At 38.2% G+C, this 16,594-nt stretch overlaps 1 protein-coding gene across 6 annotated transcripts in view; it reads right to left on the minus strand.

Moving 5' to 3' along the window:
- MPDZ (multiple PDZ domain crumbs cell polarity complex component) overlaps positions 1-16,594 on the minus strand; it is a 180,170-nt gene that overhangs the window by 60,042 nt on the left and 103,534 nt on the right. For all 6 annotated transcript variants that reach the window (XR_009519879.1, XM_060014753.1, XM_060014752.1 and 3 more), the window contains 3 exons: positions 10,498-10,696; positions 4,229-4,333; positions 299-391 (listed from right to left, as the gene is read on the minus strand). Coding sequence is in view for 5 of the 6 variants with exons in the window: in XM_060014753.1 (XP_059870736.1) it covers positions 299-391; positions 4,229-4,333; positions 10,498-10,696 (397 nt within the window). In the remaining variant the exon portion in view is untranslated. The remainder of the gene's footprint in view (positions 1-298; positions 392-4,228; positions 4,334-10,497; positions 10,697-16,594) is intronic.

Here is a 16,594-nt window from a genome sequence, read left to right on the forward strand (position 1 = left end):
TTCAAGTTAACATTTGGTGGTTTACGTAAGATCAACTCCACAAAAAATATTCCAACTACCTATGCCTAATTTTCTCTACTTTATTTAGTCCCTACTATGTGTCAAATCCTCAAATACATGTTAGTTTTAACCCTGTGTGATACAAATTATCTTCTCCACTGTGCCCATGTAGAAATGGAGGGTAAGGGATATTAAACTACTTGCTCAAAGTCACAGTAGCAAGTTGTAATCCAATACTTGAAACCACCCCTCCCCATCTTTAAACACCGAGTAGGTGGAAGACAGAAATAGTTCTTACCGCCTGGATTGATTCCAACTGCTGTATGTTGCATTTTGAAGTTCACTTTCTTCCCCCTCTCCTTCTTCTCGCTCCGGTAGCTCTGGAATGTCTCTGTTAAAGAGTTACACAGTGAGTACTCCCAAATCCTAGTAAAGCCATGCAAGGTTGTCTTGTATGTACTTTACTGTTGGTTTGGCTAAAAATGCAGAACTGCTTTATATTTTCACCATACTTAACTAATAAGTAGATAATAATTTACATTAAGGGGAAAAACAAAACCCGTATTTCATTTTACATAAAAGTCTTATATTAGAATCAATCTACTATAACTGAGTCTGGAGATACAGCAGAACACAAAGAATCTTGTCTAGTCTGTCTCTTTCCTAATGAAACATGGACAAAGAAAGGAAAGGCATGAAAAGAAAGGGAAAATGCCAGAATTTTAAAGAGAACTATTCAACAAGTTTTTTGGGTTTTTTTTGTTTTTTTTTTTTTTTTGTGGTACGCGGGCCTCTCACCGTTGTGGCCTCTCCCGTCGCAGAGCACAGGCCCTGGACGCGCAGGCTCAGCGGCCAGGGCCCACGGGCCCAGCCGCTCCACGGCACGAACCAGGGCAGGAACGCACGTCCCCTGCATCGGCAGGAGGACTCTCAACCACTGCGCCACCAGGGAAGCCCAACAAGTTATTTCTTAAATGCTTACCGTGCGCAAGAAAGTAGAAGCACCATGTGGGTTATGAGCTTGCAAAGCCCTGATCGATCCCTGGCCTGAAAGAGCTTATCATCAAGTACACCAGGAATGTAGCATCTCTGCTTCCTCAGGATGGACCAGTGCTTTCCCTTCAACTTTTGAAGACAGATGGAAAATGCTTATGGTCCAGCTCAGCCCATCCAAAGGAGCCAGACACAGAATTCTCCTTACAGGAAGCAGTTTGCAGTACGTTTGTGTTCAAGGTCAGTTTTCAATTTCTGTAGGAATTCAGATTTTGCCAAATGCCAGGCATACAGCAAAATGTGTCCAATCTGTTAACTGACTATAAATAAAACCGTAAAATAATAACCTTGTCAAGAAACATTTTGTTTTCCCAAAGGAACACTTTGCATCAACAAATGGCATTGTAAGGGCCATAGAGAATGGTTAAATCAATTATGGTGTGGCCTTACGCTGTTAGTAAAAAATGGATTTCTAAAGAAACATGCCAACATGTTCTTTTGAAAATAGAGAAGGCTTTAAAAACTCTAATTCAATAAATGTTTGCAGTTGATTTTTATAGAAATTGAAAAAATCTCAAGACAGTGTATGTTCAGATTATATCCATTCTCCCCTGACAGGAATAATGAATTTGATTCTACTCAGCATGAACATGAAAATACACCTTAGTGATACACAGTAGTATATCCGAACAGATATAATTCTATCAAATTATATCATCTTCAGACTTTGAGATGAGAAGTCATCTAATCCAATAATCCGACTGTGTTTGAATGTTTCCCAACATTTCTGCCCAATAATTTGTCCAGGCTCTCCCTGAACGTCTCATTCTTTCTCTGACCTGAATGTCAGATTTTTGTTTTTCATCTGTTAAAAGGAAATCCACCTGCCTGTGGTTCCTACCCATCGGTTGTGTGACTAAATTCCCCCTCTGTGTAAACTGAGAAAGGAGACTCTAAATGAGGCTGCGGTCCCCAGAGCCTAAGCCCGACAGTGGGACACGATGGTTGAGAACGGCTCCAAAGAAGGATTTTCAAAACGATGTTAAGTAGCTGACTGAGAACTAGTCTGAGTGAAGCTCAATTCGTAAGATGCAAGGCAGATACAAGGCCTAACCCTCTGGAAACACCACTGGAGAGAATATGATAGAAAAAGCAGGTAAGGAACATAGACAGGAGTGAGAATTTTGAAAGAGTACCTAAAATATTCAGTTCTTACCCCTAAAGCCCAAGCTGAGGGAACTGCTCAGACCCAAGCACACACATTACATCACATGCTCCTGCCCTTTGAGCTATAAGATGATGAATATCCTGAGTCTTCTGATACAAAAACCCCATTCTCTTCAAATGATTCCCCAATCTCAAATCATTTCACTAACTCAGATATGCTCCTGTAAATGTGCTGATTATTCTTTATCCATCTTAGGCTGGGGTTTATGGGTCTTGGATCATGTGCTCCAAAGAGCAGAATGGACCGGTTCTGTTCCCCAGCACTCACTCAGCCAAGAATGAAATTTGCACTCATGTTTGCTATTGAATATCAACGAAATTTCTGTCAACTATAATAACTCTCTTTCATGTGCATTAAGGTGCCAGAAATTGGCACAAAGTCACACAGTGAAGGAGCAGAGGTGAGACTTGAATTGAGGCCATCTTATTACAAAACCTGAACTCTCAACCTCCATGCTATGCTGCCCCATATTTTTATACTGGGCTTGTGCAATTCTTTTTTGGATCCAATGGTTAAGAACATGGAGCCTGACTGCATGCATCTAACCTTGACTCTGCCACTTATTAGCTATGAAACTTGGGCAAGTAACTTAACCTCTCCGGTGCAGATTCCTCCCGTGTAGGACAAAGACCACTTTGTTTTGAGCACCCTTACATTAATTGCAAATACACTTTTTCTGCAGGGAAGCAGCTAGTCACAGCATTGTACAGTTCAGGCCCTTCTCCCTTCTGTGCTGTGAGGGAAGCACAGTGCTGAAAGTGGCTCTTTTGCTCCAATAGTAAATTTTTGAGTGCTTTTAAGGCCTCAGAACTTAGTAAGAATACCATGTTATCTTGGCATATTCTTTAATTAAGCCATCTGAAATGATATTTCAGAGGACACTGGAATTACTGATTTTACCACTTTAATAGGAAGTACCAGATAGCTGTAATCAATTCATGTCATTAACCCCGAGATGGAAATTCTAGACAGGAGTATGGCTGAGTTTTGTGCAGGGTGGAATGAATACTCCTTTTCCCATAAAATTCAAGAGGCCCTAAGGGCCATGACATTCTTTGCTTTTATTAAACACATAACACACCTTTCCTTCCCTGACGCTTTCTGGATAGCTGCAGCCATGTGCAATTTGTAAAGGAAAGAGCAATGGGATATCGTGATGCCTGCAAAGTCACTGGACACCAGGGTGCCCTGGGATGTTAGAAATTTTGTGAGCAAACCTCAGAATGTTTGCAAAGCCATTTTTCTCTACAGCATGCTTAAAGAGAAATCTGTTGCTCAGTTGCTAATGCAACTGAAAAAAAACAGGCCCACAGCTGGAAGTGTAAAGTGGTTCATTCTTCCCGGAAAAGCAGTATGACATTATTTCTCTCCCTGTGCTGAACTCAGCATCATCATCAAAACCTAGTTTCTGCCTTTCCTAATGGGGGGGTGGAGGGGACCACTTCTCCTGTATTATTTAAAGGTTCTTAATACACTGCATATCAAAAGGCTTTAAAAAGCCATATACACTATTTCCTAACATGCATACATACAAAGACATTCAGCTCAACGTTCTCCAAAACAGTAAAAACATAACTATTGAAAATGTTTCTGAATCTTTATGTACGTTAATAAAGAAATAAAATTTCTGAAAATGTTTGCTTATGAAAGAGGAAAAGTGATACAATACCATACAAATTGTAGGTTCCAGGGAGTTAATGAAATCATACTCATATCTGGGGTAAATTCCCAAAACTCAGTATGATGAAAGTGCTATACTGAGTGGTACAACTAAAGATGTTTTAATTTCTTGATTTGATTTTTCACAGTTTTTTCCAAATTTTCCACAATATATGATCACTCCTTAAGTAATATGGGGGAAAGGGCTGAATATTTTTTTAAAATCTTGAAAGAGAGAAAAGGAATCCAGTCCTTCATTTCTACTACTCTCTGACTCTGGATTCAAAACTCTTCTTTATAACTTGCTGTATCATTCATTCACTGTAGCAGATTTACAGTTTCACTTACCTGCCAGTGTAGGAAGAAAAAATATCCAGTGCCATTATTCCTCCAGACTGTTGTCCCAAACTTATTTTGAACTCTTCTAAGTGTTCTGCAGGCACATAAGTAATTCTGGAACAAGACACAATCCATGAAAGCAAAGGGAAGCAAAGTTTTGCCTGTTAGGGGAATCTTCCAAAATATAAAATAAAATTATATTGTCCCTTCACCTCTACTTTTTCACAGAACTCATTTAAATTGGCTTAACTCAGTGGAAAATCCAAACTTCAAAAGGATAAAGTATCCTATAGGCAAGAATAACAACAGAAATTAAAATTTTAAACACTGCTGATAAACTATGTGTTTACCAATAATTATATGGGGGAGGAAAATAGCATAATATCTATTTCCAGATGAGAACACTAACAGGAATTTTTTGAAATTAAAGAAATCTATAAATCCTTAGAAAAATAATTGTCAGTAATAACATTATTTTGTCCAAAGATTTTTGGGTTCCTTAGCAGAAACAAATGAGGTGAACTCTATTAAAACACTGGGTATACCAAATTACTTTACATTCTCCCATAATACACAATTAATTTTGGACATTAACAAGCATTATCAATAATCATATCCTAGCTTTATTAAATTATTAACTCCCAAGTCTGAAGTTAAACCATTATAAGTTTATGGAAAGACTCTATTACTAATTTGTAGCAACTTCTTATATGTTCATTTTGGTTTCAGAGAAAAGCCTACTGTGTACACCTGAATGGTCTCTTACTAATTCAACAAGTGCTGGCTGAATGCCTATAATGTGGAAGGCACAGAGTAAGATGCTTATTACAGCTATAATGCTTAGAAACTGACACTTGAAAATTTAAGTTTACTGCTGTCCTATCAGGCTACACAACTGATTGACTTGTTTAAGTAGTCTGTTCCGAGATCCTCAAATTAATGAATAGTAAGGCAAGAGAAAGAATGCATTTGAAGTCGGTTCAGCATATTTGTACAAAGACACAAAAGTATGTATCAACAATCAAAAAGACTATTAAAAAAGTCTTCACAAAAATCATGAAGACTATTAAACTGGCTAACCATAGCTTACCCATGAAGACAATAAGTATCAAAACCCTAGCACTGGGCTTCCCTGGTGGCGCAGTGGTTGAGAGTCCGCCTGCCGATGCAGGGGACGCGGGTTCATGCCCGGTCTGGGAAGATCCCACATGCCGCGGAGCGGCTGGGCCCGTGAGCCATGGCCGCTGAGCCTGCGCGTCCAGAGCCTGTGCTCCGCAACGAGAGGCCACAGCAGTGAGAGCCCCGCGTACCGCAAAAACAAAAACAAACAAAAAAACCCTAGCACTAAAGGGCAAAGAAAAAGGATTGTCTTCCATGTTATAAAAAAATAAGAATTATACCAATGGCATAATTTATTGAGTGAGGAAGATATATAATTTCAGACATACTGGTGATTTCCATAAAAAGCATTCACTCTGTGAGGTCGCTTAGGTTTAGAGTCAGAGGACACAGTTCTGCTGCTTCTCCAGAGTGTTCTGGTAGGGTACATCACCACCAGTGAATGTCCATATCCTCAATCACAAAAAGGATGTCACTTTTTATGAGACTACGGTAAGCCAAGAAGCACAATACAAACATAACACAGTGCTCTAACAGAGTGTCAGCCAGCGTGGCCACACCTGAGCATTCTGGCATAAGCCGTGGACCCTTATGACACTTTGCGACACTTTTACCTCAAGGATCAAACGGAAGTAAAAAACACAGTTTCAGTGGATTTAGGACTAGGCTGGGTGAGAGAGCTGCATTTTAATTCTGATGCTACTTTATTTATTCATCTATAAAACACCTTCTCTATAGTGTTACAAAAGTATACTGAATAGCAAATTTGCATTTATCCCTTCAAAAATAATGAGTCAAAAATGTTTAACACATTAGGTTGGGGAAGAAGACTGACTGCCTTTACACAAAGAAAACTAAAACCTGAAAAGCCTATTCAAGAAAACTGGTATTATTTCTGAAGGTTCAGTAAAGTTAAAACTCACCTAAATAATACCTTAAGAAAAAAAGCCAGGAAGAGGTGAGGAGAAAAAGCTAGAACACAACAGGCAAAATAAGAATAATCAGTTAAAAGTATTTAATTTTTTAATTGGTTTGAGAAGGAAAAGCTGTTTCTATCCCAAACACTGTTGAAAATGAATTCTCCTCTATATTTATTCAAAGGTGTTTACCCTTTACCAAGAGGTGGGGGAGGAAGAGCTTTACAAATATTTTTCTTATATTTTAGAGCAGTGAGAAAGAGGAAAGAAAGCAGTTTTCATAAATATTTAGCCCAACACAGACAGCAAGGCCATCAGAACAAGCATCCCACAATGCATTAGCCCATGCAGAACAATTATAATACATGCCTGGTCACACGGCCACACAAAACCTCCAGACACCAACCCAGAACACCACACTACATTATGAACTGCATAAACACACTGAAACTGCTTATTTGAGAGTTGTATTAAAAATTCTTAAAGGCAAACTAACCTTAGGTTACATGTGGAGTGGAAGAAAAAGAATAGCATTAGTGATGCTGAAATGTGACACAGCTATTAATCCAGAGGTTGCGTCTGCATATGCAGACAGGATCGCTCCCTGAAAAAAGAGCTGGAAAGCTTAGTAGTAGGAAGATGTGATTTTAAAATGAGTTCACAATCACCAGTACAATGTGAAAATGTAACCATCTCACAGCTCTGTTGGAAGTACGTTCTTACATAAAGGAGAAAAAAAAAAAGCCAAAATGTATAGACACTGAATCTCTGTCTGGGTCTATCCCCACATCAGGATGTTACAAAAGCATGAAGAGGTTTCACAGACAAGTTGTAACACGCAGCCATAATGAGCTTTTCAATCACCATTACTCACACATAAAAGGGGGCTCGATCGTCAGCAGGTGCTGCAGAGAATCTAGAATGTGAAGCACACACCGCAGCATCTTTTTACAATGGTGTTAACAAATGTCAATGTCTTGTGCTGAATGTGAGATGCATGTATATGTAGTTAAAAGTGGGTCCTCCTGGTTGTTTTTTCCCCTTTCCACCTCCCTCCTATCTACACCTCCCCCAGAAAAGCATCTGCTCTTTACTGGTGTCTATAGCAGTGATTATTAACAAGCACAGAAAAATGTAACTGCAATCAATCTTTTATTCCTTGATCAGGAATTCATCCCACACTTTAGGTTAAGGCAGGTGAATTCTGATTCAGCTCGGTAATTATCTGGCAGATGTTACAAGCAGCTGCTGCTAAGCGCAAAACCCTGGCTATTATTACAGAAACATAAGCACTCCTGGCAAGGTGGAGTGCGAAGTGAGACAGGATGCATTCTGGTGAGGCTTCACATCTGGTTTTCCATAGAAAATAATGAAACCTGGAACTTACACTGGCTGTTCCTGAACTCTTGAAACTCAAATTATCTACCCAGGCACGCACGAACACGCATACACAAAGTTCCTAGTCATCTCTCGTAAGCGGCAAAAAAGAAGCCAGTGTGTTGTCTCAATAAGCAATGCTTTTCCTAAAACCAATCAGTTATATAACTGAACCAATTAGAGTCCCTTTTTTTAAGTCCCTGCAATACATTCCTCCACCACCAGCCCAGATTAAGCTAGCTTCCTAACAAGAAATCAAGAGGAAGGAAGAGACATGGATGGAGCCTAGATTAAAGCAATGACCACAACACTTAACTAGCACTTAACATTATGGTTCCATGCAGAGTAATGGAAGGACTAGACTTTCCATTTAGAAGGATTACCCACAGAGTTTTCAAGGTAATTTTACACCTTTTGCTTCATGAAGGCAAGTGACAGGGAGGAGAAATGGCCAAAAACACCATGCAAAATGCATGGAACACACTGCTCAGCCCTGGTCAATCTAAATGGCTATCTGTTTTACCACTTGACACAATTTTTCTAAAAAAGGACTCTATGATTCTCATTTCTTTTTATCATTTACCCAATGAGTCAAAACTATAGCCATCCTAATCACGGCTTTAATAGGATACCTGAGGAGAAATCCATGTAATTTGTGGGTGTGTTTGTGAGTGTGTGTATGCATGCATGCTAGCATGTGAGAAAGAGACTGACTGACTGACTGATTTCCAGAGGAGGGAAGGTTGTAGGATTTTTCTTATTTTCTCTTTTTAATGTAAGATACATTACATTTTGCTTCTTGGAATCCTAAATCAATTTTTTATGAAACTAGCTCTCTAGATACTCTTCACAGTCTTAATAAAGCTGCTGAATGCATAAGTGGGTAAATCCTGGTGCTAAATCAGAGGGTGGGAAAACAAACAACAAAACAAATCAAAACAACCCGCCTCCCCAAAAACCCCCCACAAAACAGGAAAGAAAAAAAGTCTTTGTAGCCTGAAAATGTACCTGACACCTTTTCTAGAGTTGACTAGGTACATGACTTACGCTAAATCAATGTCACAATGATCTTATTTTTGGGCCACTTTTTAAGATCTGCAGTACATTAGAACAGCGAGGGAAGGTTAAAACCAAGTACCGATTCTGGTGCTCAGTGCCAAAAAGTGGACAGGAGACCTGCATCAGGGCTCACGACATAAGACGTGCATTATCACACAATAAATCAAATGATCAGTTACGAGACCATGTGTATTTTATGGTACTTCAAAACTACATAAGCTAAAACCCCGGCAGTAAAGAGTCTCCATGTAGATCCTTATCATTCATCTTTGAAGCAAAATGAATGGACACTAGCCTGTAAGTGGTGAGGAAAGCACTTAACGTTTCTCTTTTTATTTACTGTAGAGGCACTGACATTTTTAATGATCTTCGCTTGTACTTGCGTGATTAATAAGATAATTATGGAACCGTCACATGATCTGATGATCTGTTTCATTATAAAATAAAAGTCAAAAAGGCAGGCAAAAATATGAAAGCCCGTGAGTGAAATTCTGCCCTAAAAATAAAACCTCCTTTTTATAAGACAGCAGAATGCACTCTAAACAGCATATATTTTTCTGCTTTTTATTGATAGAAAAATGAGAAACAGGTTGTAAATACAGTTTTCTTACCTAAGCTCTACTGATATGTATTTTGCAGAAGAATAATACAGAATTCAGTCAGTTAGATAATATTAATACAAAAAAAGTCTCCCATACTAGTATTCATCATATCAACTTAAAATAAACAATCTCTCCCTGAACTCTTATTTTACTATTTTATCCCTTATATGCAAATATTCAGTTACTAATGCTAGAGAAAAAAAGGAACGCTTTTACACTGCTGAGGTGTGACAATAAAGTTATTAACTGATTTTTATGCTGGCTCAAGAAACATCTAGTGACTTAAAAAACAAACCACATATATGACATGCTTTTAGTACATTATGGGATGATGAGAAACTTAAACACTTCCTGACAAAATAGCCTATATGACATACCATCAGACCATATCAACATTTTGGTGAATTCTCTTATGTCATGAGGCAGTTCAACAAAGGATAAATTATGGGTCAGACTGACACTGTTCTGTACAATCTTTACCGTGCTTGGCCCTTACAGAACTGGCTGACTTGGAGGATTCAGACAGATCATTAGGTAGTGCACAATCTGCTCTACTGAGGCCAATCCAAACTTCTTTGTAAGTTCCTAAGAGTGGACTGTCCTGCTCTATTAAGAGATTTCGTATCTCTCACATCTAAGATTTTTGCAGAAATCACTGGAGAATTAAAAATAGAAGGCAACATCGTTTTGAAGTATAGCTGTCCCTAGGTACCTGCAGGGGACTGGTTCCAGGGGCCGCCATGGATACCGAACTCCACGGATGCTCAAGTCCCTGACATATAAAATGGCAGAGTACAGCTGGCCCTCTATACCCATGGTTCAGTCAACCTCAGATGGAAATTTTGATCCAAGGTGGTTGCCCCTGACGATGTGAAACCCAGAGAGAGCCGACTGTGTATTTACTGACAAAGATCTGGGTATATTTGGACCTGTGCAGTTCAAACCTGTGTTGTTCAAGGGTCAACTGTATTTCAGTATTGTTAGTATTAAGAAGTTATTGATTGTAGATATAGTGTCCTAAAGACTACAATCAATACAATCAATAACTCCTCAGGAATAGTCAAATTCTTCAGTGATTTATATTAAATAAATATATAATAATTTTTGTATATCAAACAAAAGTATGTACTGAGAAAAAAATTCTGATTAATGAATTGAAATTCCTGAATTTCCCAAGCCAAAATAGGATCCAAATGATACTTACTTTATGTCTGGCCCAATGAGAGAATGCCTTCTCAACATGGCTCGTGCTTGGGTATTGGTTAAACTGATAGTAGACTCTTCATTAATAGACAAGATGCAGTCCCCAACAGCAATCCGACCATCTCGACTAATGGCACCTCCATGAATAATGCTTCGAACAATCATCCCCAAGCCATCTTTATTAGCACTTACTGTCATTCCTATGGTAAAGGAGGGATACACATTAAATGCATGACTTTCATGGTCTCCCAAGGCAATAGAAACAAAAGCAAAAATAAACAAATAGGACCTAATCAAATTTATAAGCTTTTGCAAAGCAAAGGAAACCATAAACAAAACTAAAAGTCAACCTACGGACTGGGAGAAAATATTTACAAATGATGCGATCGACAAGGGCTTAATTTCCAAAATATACAAACAGCTCATATAACTCAATAACAAAAAACAAACCACCCCATCAAAAAATGGGCAGAAGACCTAAACAGACATTTCTCCAAAGAAGACATACAGATGGCCAAGAGGCACATGAAAAGATGCTCATCAACATCACTAATTATTAAAGAAATGAAAATCAAAACTACAATGAGGTACCACTTCACACCGGTCACAGAATGGCCATCACTAAAAAGTCTACAGATAACAAATGCTGGAAAGGGTGTGGAGAAAATGAAACCCTCCTACACTGATGGTGGGAATGTAAATTGGTGCAGCCACTATGGAAAACAGTATGGAGGTTCCTCAAAAAGCAAAAACAGAATTGCCATATGATCCAGCAATCCCACTCCTGGGCATATATCCGGAAAAAAAACTATAATTCAAAAAGATACATGCACCCCATTTACAATACAGAACGGCACCATTTACAATAGCCAAGACATGAAAACAACCTAAATATCCATTGACAGATGAATGGACAAAGATGTGGTGTAAACACACACACACACACACACACACACACACACACACACACACACGCACAATGGAATATTACTCACACATAAAAAAGAACAAAATAATGCCATTTGCAGCAACATGGGTGGACCTAGAGACTATCATACTAAGCGAAGTCAGTCAGACAGAGAAAGACAAATATACCATATGATATCACTTACATGTGGAGTCTAAAATATGACATAAACTTATTTATAAAACAGAAACAGACTCACAGGGAGAACAGACTTGTGGTTGCCAAGGGAGAGGCGGAGTAGGGGAGGGATGGATTGGGAGTTTGGGATTAGCAAATGTAACCTATTATATATATGTATAACTGAATCACTTTGCTGCACACCAGAAAGTAACAGCATTGTAATCAACTATACTTCAATAAAATAAATTTTTTTTAAAAAAGCACGACATTTGGGGCTTCCCTGGTGGCACAGTGGTTGAGAGTCCGCCTGCCAGTGTAGGGGACACGGGCTCATGCCCTGGTCCAGGAAGATCCCACATGCTGTGGAGCAGCTAGGCCCGTGAGCCATGGCCGCTGAGCCTGCACGTCCAGAGCCTGTGCTCCGCAACGGCAGAGGCCACAACAGTGAGAGGCCCGTGTACCACAAAAAAAAAAAAAAAAAAAGCATGACTTACAAATTCATTTTAATTGAATTTAGTAATCCCTATGGATTCACAGATAAAAGAATAGGAGTAACTTTTTCAGCAGTAAAAAAAACAATCAAAAGGAAAGCATCAGTTTCTAACAAAAATATTTTTTAAGTAAATTTAGAAATGTTTGTGAAATTATACCTAAAGACACTCCATGTTAAATACATTAGACATGAAACAGGGTCTACACTGTGGAGTGGATGTAGCTTATTAGGCTACGTGATGTGTCGCCACTTACATAGAAAGCTCTCTCAGGGAGAACATTTTAACAGTATCAAATCAATTTTATAATAATAGTTCATCTCTTACATATATGAAAGAATAAAGAGCAGGACTATAAATGGAAAATTAGTTCTCTAAGAAACTCTCTGATATTACCTTATTTCTAGATCATTTGTTCATTTGGTATATATTTACTATATGTTTACTATGTGCTAAGTACTATACTGGTAGCTTGATATAAAAAAGCATAACAGAATTCCTAACATCAAGAAGCTTGTATTCAAGTCTTATCCGCAGTGCCTATCACAGTGCCTGAACATACAGTAGTCAGTTGAATTAAACTGATGTAAACATTAATCTATTACCACTTTATTTCCAAATGTGAACTTCAATGAGCTCCAGATTTGGATATTTGATTGCCCTCTTGACATGGTCCCTGAATGATTCATAGGAAAAACAAGCCTAGTAAGTATAAAATTGAACTCCCTAGTCTCCATCTCCCCTTATTTCTCCATTTGTCCTCCCCTTTTTGGTAATGGTACCACCATACTACTCTCCATTACTCAAAGCAGAAATGTTGGAGTTGTTCTGGATTCCTACTTCTCTCTCACTACCTATATTTAATCCATCACCAAGTTCCACCATTTCTATCCCCAAAACTTATCTTGAATTCATTCACCTTTCTCCACACCCATACTAAACCCAGACCAAGCCAGCACTTCTCCTGCCTCATTTTTTGAACGAGCCTCATAACTGGGCTCCTGGCTTCCAAAGTTGTCCCTGCCAATGCATTCTTCTCATAGCAGACAGAGCAACCATTCAAAAAAGACAAACCACATCACATCACTCCCTTTGCTAACAATCCTTTAACAGTTTCCTATTGTTCAAATATACAACATACCTACATGGCCCTGTCTATATGGAATTCCTGGCCTGGCCCTCCCGACATGCACCCTTCTTTGGGCTATGCCCTCCTTGCCCCACGGCCCCGCCGTGTTCCAGCAACATGGCCTTCTTTCAGAAATATACCTAGTCCCCCTTTTCAGAGTCTTTGCCTGACACCCCCTTTCTTCAGCTCTTGCACAGCTAACAACTTCTCATTCTTCGATATCAATTCCTCAGAAAAATATTCTCAACAAACCCATCTGAATTAATGCTCCATTCTCCCCCTACCCTCACTCTATTCCTTCAAAAATATAAGACCTATTGAAATTGAAAACTTAACATAAAATAATATAAATTCACTTAAAACCAAGTACTAAAAGTTCCTTCCAAAACAAGATTATATAATTAAACAATATAAGGAGAGCTATAACTCTCTTATTAAAACATTGAGAGAAGTCAATAATCCGTTTTTAGTTTTTTATAATATTTTTAAAAGAAAGAAATTCTCTCTGAATATTAACTTTAACTATACCAAATTAGACATGATATTTCAAATATTTTTTAAAGAATGATCCTGACTACAATGTGTTTCCAACCTCATATTTCATGCCTGGATTTGGGCCATCCAGGCTCCTAGTTACCATTTTCTGATAGGAATGAACCACTAATCAAATGTAGTTAAAAGATTCTGTTGAGATTCATACAAACTATTTTTAAGTGCACTGTTATTAAGGAGCTTACATAAACCAAAAAACAAGTCTAGACGCTGCTTCATCCAAGGGGGGTTTCATACAAGCAAAGAGGCTGGCTCTGAAACGTTTCCATAGGTACGCTGGTTTGCTCTGATGCTGCCATCTTTCCCACCAAGACCCACCAGACAACTATACTACAGCAAAATCAGAATGTATGACTACAAAACACAACTTAACTCAGTGGCCCATCCTGGGAATCTAACCCATCATCTTGTTCTCATTGGCACCATGCATTCTGCCATAAAGCAAGCCACAGACATGCAACAAGTCTTCACGAGCTATGGTCAACATGACCTCTAAATTAATTCTTAACAGCATATTTAACTCATGACTCTACCAGTTATTAAGGCTGTCAGGTCATGTCAACCACATGAACAAAGAGGTTGACATCAGTTAGCTCAGCTTGTACTTTCCTTTTACCAAATGATCATTTTCGGGCTTCAATAACTTCGAGGTAATATCCACTGACTAGATTTTGGTTGTAACTCATAAGATCTCTCAATCTTTTCCTAAAAGAGGTATAGTAGCATAGCCCAAACCATGTACTGTAGAACCGAAAAACTGGTTCCAAATTTGAGTTGCAGCACTTCTAATCAGTGTGGCTTTGGGCAACTCACTTAACCTCACAATGACCTGCATTTTACTCATCTGTAATATGGGGATAATGTCCACTTTCAGGGTTGTTTAAAGAATTTTTTGAGAAAAGCACATGTAGTGTTCCTTTCAAAGTGCTCAGTAAAGTACAAAAGAAAACTCACAGAATATATTTAAAAGACATCTCCAATCCAAGGCTACATTGCTTTCTAATGTCTTAATGCAAATCGTAATTCAGCTTCAAAATGAAGCTTGTTATTACAGCAATGCCACTGCAGCTCTGAGCGACTCAAGGACTCACGTGCCTTGTATGGTTTGTGAAAACCAGAGACAGACTCAGCTTTGAGTCCTGGTTCCAGAGAAATTCCTGAGTCTATGTTTCTGTACCTCATCAGCGAAGAAAAGGTAACACCCTCCTTTCCTTCTTACTTTTTTACCTTCAAGACCTAGTACAACATAATTATCCAAGGTACCACAGACTTATCAAAAATAACCACGATTACATTTTTCAAAGGTCACTACATGCATATGTACATAACTGTGTATATCTGCACATAACATCCCCCCCACTAAATTTAACAAAGTTTAAAAAACCCAGGTTATTCTTAAAATCACAGCAAATGGATGATGACAGCTTTTAGAGAAGCCTATCATTTATTAATAATTTCTTCTGATTATAACTAGGAAAGAAACAAATTACCCAGAAAGTGAAAACTGAAAACAACTTCACATAAAGAAGAGACCTATTCTATGAAAATGTGTTCAGTGATAGACCCTTTCATGACACACTCCTACCAGCACAAAGCCAGTCTCAATTAGATATTCTAAAATGCTACCACACTTTTTGTTACTTCAAGTTGTAAAGGCAACACCTTCCTACATTAAAAGCTTAAATGAATGCTTTAATTAAATTGTTTTAATGTTCTACTGAGATTTTAAAAATAGGCCTTTTTCATTATCCTTTACATCTAGTTACTCTGGGCATCGTAGAATATTGAAATCTCCTGTCAAATGAGATAAGAGAGAAATATTCTCGCTTTGGCATACAGAATTTGCACTCCAAGATGCCAGAGGAACTCCACTGGGTCCCAGGAAATCAAACAGCTAAGGACAAAGCCCTATAAGCATTTTGGGCATGAACATTATTCAAACAATGGAAACTAAGCAGAAAAGTAAAACTAAAAGATATATATTACATATATATGTTAACACTTTTATATTACAGTTTGGTTGGTAAACTAATGGTGTTATAATTTCACACAAGTAAGTGGTTTAGTCTCACAAAGCAAATTAAAGAGTTCTTTTATATTTTAATGTTAAAATCAAACTATTGAGGTATAAATGGATTCCTGGATATGAAAGCAAGGACACTTCACCTTCTACTCTTTTTTTTTTTTTTTCCCAAAATCCTAATCATTTTGGTATACTTTTTAAAATCAAAACTCAACGGCTAAAGTAGGAGCAACTAAGTTTCCAACGACAGGTGAGTGGATAAATGAAATTTGGTGTAAACACACACACACAGGAATATTATTCAGCCTTTTATTAATAAGGAAGGAAATTCTGACATGTTACAGCATGGATGAACCTTGAAGACATTACGAAATAGGCCAGTCACAAAGGGACAAACACCATACGATTCCATTTACATAAGGTACCCAGAGTAGTCAAAATTTACAGACAGAGAGGAGAATGGGGAGGATGCCAGGAGATAGGGGAGAGGAGAGAATGGGGAGTTAGTGATTAATGGGTACAGTTTCACTCAGGGAAGATGAAGTTCTGGAGATGGATGGTGGTGATGGTTGCACAACAATGTGATGTACTTAATGCCACAGAAATATACATTTAAAAATGGTTAAAGTGATCAGTTGCATGTTATGTATCTTGTACTACACTAAAAAAAGGATATATCCCGATGTCATAACAGAAAAAACAAAAAACTCCATATGACTGTCTCAACAGATGAAAGAAAAGATTTCACCAAATTCAACATTCTCTCAGCAAACTAAGAACTGGTGAGCAATCCACAGGGTCAGACTGTAAAATCAG

Source organism: Delphinus delphis, chromosome 6, assembly GCF_949987515.2.
Source record: "Delphinus delphis chromosome 6, mDelDel1.2, whole genome shotgun sequence".
Classification (NCBI taxonomy): domain Eukaryota; kingdom Metazoa; phylum Chordata; class Mammalia; order Artiodactyla; family Delphinidae; genus Delphinus; species Delphinus delphis.